Raw genomic sequence first — 10,170 nt, 5'->3', positions numbered from 1 at the left:
TTGGCTCATGTAAGGACCGGCTCCAACAAGTCCTGAAGGAAGCTATGCTCGGGCCTTCTCTGCAGGGGAATGCATTTTACAGCACGGGGCCTTTGATGGGACTCTGGGTAGGAGCTCAGAAGACGTCCGAGATAGCTGTATACCTAACTGTAGATGAATGGGGAATGCGTGACTACATCTCTGCATACAAAAAGAATAAACGGAAGTAGCTAAGATGAGAAAGAAGATGGAGAAAAATTCTGTGAAGAGAATAAAAAAGATAGAGACAACAGAACTGGTGTATGATCCTACCTTTCTCTTAGAAAATGAGAAAAAATTCTTGCAAGTATTTTTTGTCCCTCAGTTGACGGTATTTGAGCTGATGCCTTCTTAAGCTGTGAGCTTGAAAAAGTCTTTTCATATTAAAAGAGAGCTTTTACAACTCTGACATTAACGTCACAATGCTCAGATCACGAATTACATTTACTTTATTTAATGTAACATTACATGCATTTTAGACACTGATTCATATTGTTTATTTGCACAAGTAGTAATTCTTAATGTTCAAGTGATAACCATTGCTGTTAGGGTGAAGTTCAGTAGCATGCACTGCACACACTTGTGTGCGAAGTTATTGTTTTCAGTTAGAAAATGTTAAGGTCATGATTTCTAAATTGGTATTATACATACAGCTTCATTTTGGTTTTATGCAGACATTGCATAGTTGATGATTAGCTTCTCAAAAAAGACTGGAATTGTGGTACCAGTACTGTTGAAGCAGATCAAGTGACAGTAGCGAACAAGAAGATTTGAAGTAGAGGCATAACTTTCAGGGTTGAAAGGTCAGCAAGTACAGCCTAGGATAAAAAACCAAAAAGGCTTGTTAAACTTGACATTTGAATCAAATTTCTTTAAAGAAAGTCAAGAAGTCACAAAAAGATTTAAATACTACAATACTAACAATAATTAGATTCAGACCTGGCTAGAAACAAATTATGTCGTTTTATGTTAGTGCCTTATTGTATTATTTTTCAGGCTAAATTTCAAAGAAAAAAACGTATGTTTATGTATATAAACCAAGTAACTTTATTTTAGCCTTTAGCCTTACTTCAAATATACATGGCATCATGGGTGAATAAGGGGTCTAACATTTCAACTTGCTTCTAAAAATAATTGGGAATTAAGAATCCTTATCCTGTGGCTTGGCTAGTACTTGTGAAGTAAGTCCAAAGTAATGACTCAAATAAATGTCTTCTCATAAATTCAGATTCAAAAAAAAAAAAAAAAAAAAAAGAGAGAAAGAGACATCACAAGGTCTCAAAATTTGAAAAAAATACATCTCTAGATTTTTGGGAAAAATACATTTTAACAAATTACTAGAGATAAACAATAATAATCTTAATCTTAATGACTTAATTTTCTTCATTTCCCATCTGTAAAAGGACAGAACTCACACTGAAATTTCAGATTCAATATTGACAAAAATAATCTTGTAAAATTTTGTACTACCAAAAAGCACAGAAGCAACTACATTAAAATGCACTGAGAAAAAAGGTACAAACCTCCACAATATTTACAAAAATAATATATCCCACAAACATAGGTTATATACTAAAATAGAAAAAAAAAATCTGATTGTACAAAATAATTTAATAACATTGCATTTTTGTAGCAAATATACTCTTTTAATTTCCCTTTTACTCCAGAAAAGCAGTATTATGTACTGCATGTTTACAATTTCCTTAGTTTTTTACCTAAGGTAAGAATTTAGGCAGAAGGATTTGCACTATGTACCACGTGCCATGTGAAGCTTAAGTTACTCTTGTTGGCAAAGCATCAGAAACTATTTCAATCTCCCCTAACGGAAACTTATCCTTACTTCAGCTGCAGCCAGTGATGTCACCTCCATCAGGTTGACTGCTCGGAAAGCAAACACAGCAGCTGCCAGGACTGAAAGAAAATGCCCAATATTTAAGTTGCTAACCTGTTAATTAGTGGTTAGAATTAATCTTGACGTAAAATACCAACTTTCACTCCCTTAGAGTAATTATTTTGATTCTGAAGAATAATATACAATGGACGGCTGTGTTTGAGTTTCTTTGGCTATTCTTTAAAACAAATATGAAAAACACAACATTCTTTCAGAAAAGTCCGAGTGAAAATGCTTGAGTTTAAAGGTGACTAGCTTTTAATTAAAAGGAACGAGGTGATTTACAGTTAGTTTATTTCTAAGCCAATAATTTTAATTTAGTTAAACAGCAATATTTCAGTTGTTAATACTATATAACATTAAAAAAAGTTTATTTATTTTGTACTATCTTATATAATTGTATATCTCTACATGGCTGTCTTACATGTACAAATAGAACCAAAACCTTACCGCTTCTCTTCACCTACTCTGTATTTAAAATCTGACCCAACTGAAGATACATGTTTTCCTCAGAACCCCCACCTAAAACCTTGCATAAAACTCAGGACAGAATTTTGTTTATAAAAAGTAAGTACAAGACTTTCAAAGTCTCTTAAAAGGTGGGTTTTGAAAAAAGAAATCCAGCAAAATCTGGGGAATTCTCAGTTGCTGTAAGTACTGAAGTACTCACCATAAAGGAGTAACATGAATCTTGTATTTTGTGAAACATGATAAACTCATTTATTGTTACCACTGAAGCTGAAAGAACATCCTATGTTCTGTTCACAGAGCACTTAGGATTTTTGAAGTGCTGTCATAAAAACAAAATACCTCACATATTTTTGTTAGAGGTGCACTATTTATGTAATTCTAGTTTTCTAAAAGTTATACTCTTTGACATGTATGTAATCGGCTTTCAACATTCAAAGATTAACTATTTTCTTCTTGTCACAAAACACATTGAAGCGAACATGTATTTGCCTTACATCCACCAGGACTTAACACATTTTGTAAAAATAGCTCTATTACCAGCAAGAATTTCTAGAGAGTTGTAGCCCAGGATCCTGTCCCACAGAAGCAAGAGCTGATCTGTAGCTAAATAACCAGAAAATGCCCGTACCATCCATTTAAATGAAATTCGTAGCCTGCAAACAAGTGATAAAAAGTAGTTGTTATATTTCTGTCTCATAATGATCAGACAGATCGTCTATAAAGTGAAAATATTTTATTATTCTTCTGCATTTCTCTTCCAGGAGGAATAGCGACTTTCTCTTGCTGCATTAATAATCAATATTTTCCTTTGCAACAGCCATCAGAAAACTATTTAGCATCTCATTTGACAAAGTACTAATATCATTAAAATTTTCTGACCAGACAACCACATTAGAGGGATCCTCAGCCATTATCACCCCCAGTGTTTCATCCTTTCTGCTATTATGCCGTTATGATGGATACCAATTATAACAGTAAGACTTTCAGGTCTTATTGCACTTGGTGCCATGAGTACACTATAGAATGACAGCCTCTTGCTCTCTCTCCCCTTCCAGTAGCTTCTGCTGTAACTAGCATATCTCTTCGGCTTCTGCTCCTAGGAAATAAATCACTTAAGTTCCATCAGATCTGCCGTGAATAACTGAATCTTAGCTGAATAATGCAGTGTTTCTCATAGAGGAATTCTTTCTTCTTCACAGAACGTACAGAAGACATGCACAAAGCTCATATACGCAGGTTAGACAAAGGACTCCAACTGACTTTCAAGGAAAAAATAGCACACTGATGTTTGCACTTTTGAATAATTTCCCATAGCTTTTAAATTAAAATACTACAGAACAGCATTTTCAGAACAATGGATCTGCAACACCTGTAGCAAGTCAGAAAGGAGTACTTACGGCTGAGCCCCAATTTCTCGAAGGTGATAAAAGAGCTGGGGCAGATGGGTTTGTAGAAGAGTCTCAAACAGCAAACACAATGACACAATGCCCTAATGAAACAAGATCATATCCTGAATACTAACACTCATCCTGTCACATCTGAGAAAACAGTATCAGCATGTAAGTATGCATGAATTTTTAATTCAAGCAATAAAACACTATTAATGACAGAATAGATAGCTCACATAAGCCAGACACCAGTAGCTCTAATGCCTTCAGTCACTAAAGCCTTGCTCCTACAATTCTATGTATGTATTAGCAACATAATGTATTTTGATAGTCCCTTTCAACTGTAAGTTACTTATGGTATTTGTATGTCAGGTTCTAAGTAATTAGTGCGGTTATTATAATATGACCTACTTGAAATATTTTCACTTTGATGAAATAGAGCTCAGTTGCACTACATGTACACTAAAAAACAGAGGATGTGAGAAATAATACATCTCTGATAACTAGAAACAAACAGCAATGGGGATAATTACAAAAAGTTAAATGTAAACACATATTAAAATCTCTTCTAAAAATTACCAGGAAAATGGAAAGATTTCTGTCTGACCAGTTTGCCTGCTATTAATGACTGAAAACACAATGCACAGCCTTGAAATGGTATATCGAGGAAAGGATTTTATTTTAACCAGAAAATGTTGTTAAAAAGTAATGTAACTATTCAGCACTTTGTGAAGGAGAAAGAAAAAAAAAAAGAATCGTTTTATTCTTCAGAAATAGAAGATAAGCAAATTTCTACAATTCTTGCATTCAAGACAGCTGGTCCTGGTCATAAACATAACTAAATTATTTAAAATCCATCTAGTACTGCTAAAAACCATGTGCTGTGACACAAAGATACTTGAGTTAAAGAAACAGACGTTAACTAAGTATTACTGAAAAAATATCTATATATACATGACTATATTTTAGTTCCTCTACCTCAGAAAACACTAAAGTGTGTGCATTTACATGTTACTGATTAAAATGAGAGCAAGTAAGCATTTATGTGACTTACTGAACTGAGAAACCTATTACATAAGACTTGACTCTCAAAAAAAAAAAAAACCCTCATAAAATGAGAACTGTGCTATTTTAAAGTACATGATATTCTATAGCAAAGACTACCATTGACGTAGAAAACAAAAATATTCAAACCGGAGTTACCTAATATTCTTTCCAAGCTTGCCTGCAGTGTATCAATATATTTCAATTGCATAGAAAATCATGCCACTGTATATTATTGTTGTATAGCAAACAGAATAAAAAGTGAGTGGGTTTTAATTTCTAATGAACTTACAGAGGGATGAGAAGAGATGGAATGGAGTCTGAAGAAAAAACGCACATACATCTCACGGAATATCTGATACAATTTGGAAGGTTCATGGTACAGAAAACAAAGTGGAGCAACTGAAAGGATAAAAGAATTATAATTGACTCAACACTGTAAAACTGCTGAAAGAGTTCAATGATTAAGTGCATGAAGTATGAGGAAACCCAAGTAATTTATAGTAGTACAATTTACAAAAACAATACTAAACAAATTACTGAGAAAGAGATATTTTATAATAGAGTCTATCATCTGATGTAAAAAGAAAGCTAATACAATACATTCTAGGTAATAGTTCTATATATTTCAAGAATCTAATCAGAACCTGTTTACTACAGTGCTGGCTTCCTAAGCGTAAGAAATACGCTTTAAGGATAGCTTCTCTGGGGTGTAGGGCAATGATATGTTGAACAGTGCAAGGTTTTGATTCAACTGTCTGTAACTTCCAACGTGCTCTTGGGCTAGTGACCGTCTCCGAATTGGTTCCCCATTTATAAGACTGGAACAAGTTTAGTGCTTGAAGATGGGTGTTGTGAAAATTAAAATATTAAAAAAAAAAAAGCTTTTGGTTGCCACAATAATACCACATAAGTATGACTGATTGATAGAGACCTGTTTACTTCTTATAAGATCTGAAAAACATGGACATTTGCTACTTTACTGTTTAGAAGTCTTTTAATATACCTGTTTCAAAATAACAGTTGGCTACATTTGTAAAGCAGCAGTTCTCAAACTTTTTTTCAATCAGTTCCTTTTTTGTTCTCGTAAAAGTCTAGTATATAGATAAATCTATTGTATGTATACGCTGCACAAACATAATCAGTGCCCCCCAGTTTCTACTCCATTCATTCAAAGCATGTTTCACAGACAGTTGTTCTACGTACATTTCTGTAAACAGCCTTTTCATCTGCCAGCTCACTCACCACAGCTCCTGCCTTGTTTTACAGGCGCATTCATTCTAGATGACAGCTTACATTTTAACACACACTCTCTCTATCTATCTATAGTCTCTATCTCTACATTCACCTTCCCTTCCAGATTTACACAAAGATAGGGATATGGATACATTTGTTTGGATACAGATATATATATACATTGATATATGTACATTTATATATGGGTGTATGCAGGTGATATATGGGTGTATGCATGTGTGAATCCATTTGCATATATGTATATATCAGAGAAGATGGCTTAATAGAAAATAATGGCGTATGTGTATGAGAGGTGGAGTGCTAAGGTAGGGTGAGATGTTCCCAGAAATGTGTATTTACGCAGGGGTAAGAAAAGCAGACGGTGTTACTAGTGTGTGTGTTTTTAAGGACTGAAGATGGAGGTGGAAGAGCTGGCAGCGTGCCTATGTACATAAAGGCCAGGAGGATAACAGAACAGTGCCTCACAGTTGGCACCGTACGAGTGAATGGATGTGAACATGCAAAAGTGTGTAAGATTTACATGAGGACCCAGATACTTCCTCCGAGAGCAGTACAGGATGGAATATACAGGATGCTCTGCTTGGTCCCAGCTACCTTACCGACAGCCTGGAGTTACACTAGTGTTTCTGCTGCCTTGCTTTTCAGCCTCCCTCCTTCTCACAACCAGCATATTCTGAGCCCTTGCAAAAAGAGAGGACAGGAGGGAGGGAAGAAGCTCACGCCCAGTTTGAGAGACGCTGTTCGCAAGGGCAGAGTCAAATACAAACATTTTGAAAAGCCATTTCACACAGAAGAAGTGAAAGCTTCCTAGTGAGTACCAAAGGAAGAGATTCTAAATAAGCTGTTCATTACTTCAGAGACTTAGATTCCCTACTCAGGTTCAATTTCGCATTTCATATTTAAATCGCCCGATTTTAATGATTGTGTGATCATTAACCTTTCTTATTAGTATTTGAAGTGTAATCTTAAAATCTGCTTGCCCTGTGATGCTACAAACACCTTTGATAAATCAAAGGAAAAAAAATGGAAAGCTGTAACACATAGTCTCACACTGCTGGACTCTCTCTGTACTAGCTGCCTTGTTATATCTGAGACCCAAGGAGATTTTTCTGCTCTTTTCCTAGAAACCTTGTTGATATTTGAGCTTTCCTCTGGGCAGTAAAGTAGTAACCATTCTATCATTGAATGCCCCTTTAACACCTGTTCTAGGCAAATGGATACAGCAACAGGCCTTTCACCTAGCTCCTGTTTCGAAAAACTCTTTTCTCAGGTAAGTTGGTCTACCCAGAGGTGAAACACAAGAAAAGAGAACTCCGTCAACAGACTTTATCACTGTATTCATATACATTAAGATGTATAGCTCAGCTGTCAGCTCTCAGAGAAGGAACTCCCGCACAGTAATGAGCTGTAATATAAGTAAATAGAAACAGCCTGGAATTTTTTAAATTATATACAACAGCCTTCATACACAAAGAAATAGAACACACATGTTTAAAAGTTGCAGAAGTACATACAGCTTTAAACTGCAATATGATAAAAAGCAATTCTGAGGTTTTAAGAGTTTATGAGAATCACACTTACCATACATAGAAAAGCCATGAAAAGGAATTACACCTGTAAAACAAAAATATTTTTTTCTTTTATAATTCTTTTTATCCATGTAAAAAAAAATGTATTTTCCCCCCAAGTTTCTGAATTGTATTCTGCCTACCATAGAAATAAAATATTTCCTTGTTATGGCACCTGCAGTCTTAGATCTCAATCTTGTAAATATTTAAGTACAGGAATTGTATCATTTACTGCAGTACAACCAGCTACATGCTTAAACACATGCTATAGCTCCTAGACAGCCAAGTAAAGCTCTGTTTCCATGAAGTTGCTACGTATAAGCTTTGCTGAAATCAGAACCTATAAATGTCATGCACTGACAAGGAGGGAGCAGGATGCTACGTATAAGCTTTGCTGAAATCAGAACCTAATTTCAGATAAATGACAACCCATAAATGTCATGTACTGACAAGGAGGGAGCAGGGAAAAAGGAGACCAAGACCTCTAGTAATTCATGTACCACTCAGATAAAACATTTAGAGGACTTGGCAGTTGTACCATGACGGTTCTCTCCTCCTTTCCAGCTCATCTTAGCTCCCATTCATTAATTTTCATATAGGACCGGTAAGAGGGAGCTGCTTTGGCAAAAGGTGATAAGGACAATGCTTCACGGCTACAAAGCTGCAAAGAATTGTGCAGGCAAAAATGAAAGAAGGGGGAACAAAAGTATGTGCCACAACTGACACTACTGGAACACTGAAGACATAAAAAAAGCCAGAGACACAGGTTTAAGATTGGTGGTATAAGGCCTTGAAAGCAAGAGCAAAGAGCTTGAACTTAAATACAAATGCAGAGCAAAACCAGGGAAAGGATTTCAATAGACAGGGATTGAAATGGTCAAAATAAGAGCTGAGAAAAAGAATTTTAATAACTGAAGTAACAACAACAGCAATGATATTAACTTAATATAGATTAGTTATGTCTGACCTTTTAAAGTGAGCACAAATTTTGAAAGGAAAAGACTTTAAGGTGTGGTTTGTTGAGTACTGAGAAGCTGGGGGTCAGACAGCTTCAGCATGTATCACCCAGATCCTCTAAGTGGTGGTACAAGACTGGAATACAAGCTGCTGCACCAGAAGTTGTTTTCCTTCTCCTTCCCACACACATAGACAAACTCCGTACGTGACTACTAACACCAGGCTGAATGTGGTTTTGGAGTAGCTTCAGTCCAGTTTACTCCTTTAAATTAATGAATTTCACAGAACAGCAAAACATAATTTGTAACAGAAAAAGAAGTTATCGCGTATTTGAGAAAAAAAATCCTGTATCTTTCCAATCTACCACTAGAGGAGGCAATAGTATAATTCTTACCATTTGGAGGATAGAAAACAGCATACTCTTCCATTCCGAGTTTTCCTGTGAATCATCAAACCACAATTAAAATGTGATTAAATTGTTAAAAAGTGTAAAGATTTAAATTAAAAAGATAGATTCTAAGTTATGATTATAAAAATCATAACTAATTACATTACTGACCATTTGATATTGCCTAAAACAAGCAAGCAATGCAATAGGACAGGTAGTGTCAGACATAAAACTAAAATGCGGCACCAGTAAGGGAGGATGACAATGAGCAAAAGAGAGGAAGAAGATTTCAGCAATGCTACCATGTAGAGATTTTATTTGGGTGCGTCTTAGGAGCTCTAAAGGTGTTTGCTTCAGACCTTGAAGACCGTGAAGCTCTGTGAGGGGATAAGGTTAAGGGGATAAGTCTGCCATGCTGTGGCAGACTGACCTAGGGACAGGAAAGGCATGTAAAAAGATATAAGAACAGATACAAAATATTCAAGGCTTCATTAAGCCTGTAATAGAGAGCTAGATGGATGATACAGCTTTGATATAACAAAAAATGTTTAAGTAATCCATTGGATACAAAGGATTAATTAAGTCAAGACAATCACTGATAGTATAGACTGACCATATATAATTTTTTATCTTCCTTTCAAAATGAACATATGAACTATAGAACCTAATAATTTAAAATCCACTATTAAAAAATTAAAAATGTATTTAGAAATATAAAAGTGTTTTTAAGTGTAATTACTACTAATTAAAACCTACTTATTTTAGTTTTAAAATTAGAAAATCGAATTAGAAAATTTAATTACTTACATGAAAGTTTATAGAATATTTAGAGATCTTTTAGATCTCTGTTTATTTTGTTCACTCTACACAGAAGAATTTAGCATGGGCAACTTTTGTCAGGTTCAATGAAATCTGGACTTAGATATTTTCCAGTAGCATGAATTGACTGAATTAAATTCAAAATTAACCTGCAAAGCTCTTGCCTGCTACCCCATGAAAATAAAATCCAGTATTTTCCAATTACAGAAATCAGTTGTTTCATTAAACTAAAAAATACTTTTTTCCTTTTCCTTTCAATAGCTTGCTTGCTGTGCAGCAGGGAGTTGTAGTCTGGAAGGATATTTTTAGTATAAAGCACATCTCTTGGAAAACTAGCCAAAAATAGGACCTACAAGCCTTTTGGATTTA

The 10,170-nt window shown here is 35.0% G+C and overlaps 1 protein-coding gene across 1 annotated transcript in view; it reads right to left on the bottom strand.

Annotated features, from left to right (window-relative positions):
• Positions 1-667: 667 nt before the first annotated feature.
• The window catches only part of TBC1D19 (TBC1 domain family member 19), a 59,332-nt gene continuing 49,829 nt past the window's right edge, over positions 668-10,170 (bottom strand). The window contains exons 15-21 of the mRNA XM_009635572.2: positions 8,989-9,033; positions 7,651-7,683; positions 5,105-5,214; positions 3,778-3,869; positions 2,918-3,033; positions 1,859-1,929; positions 668-836 (exon numbers count right to left, since the gene is read on the bottom strand). Coding sequence (XP_009633867.1) covers positions 762-836; positions 1,859-1,929; positions 2,918-3,033; positions 3,778-3,869; positions 5,105-5,214; positions 7,651-7,683; positions 8,989-9,033 — 542 coding nt within the window. The 3' untranslated portion in view covers positions 668-761. The remainder of the gene's footprint in view (positions 837-1,858; positions 1,930-2,917; positions 3,034-3,777; positions 3,870-5,104; positions 5,215-7,650; positions 7,684-8,988; positions 9,034-10,170) is intronic.

The sequence above is a fragment of the Egretta garzetta genome, unplaced genomic scaffold (genome assembly GCF_000687185.1).
Source record: "Egretta garzetta isolate BGI_Z169 unplaced genomic scaffold, ASM68718v1 scaffold843, whole genome shotgun sequence".
Lineage (NCBI taxonomy): Eukaryota > Metazoa > Chordata > Aves > Pelecaniformes > Ardeidae > Egretta > Egretta garzetta.
This window is presented reverse-complemented; position numbering and strand designations above follow the sequence as displayed.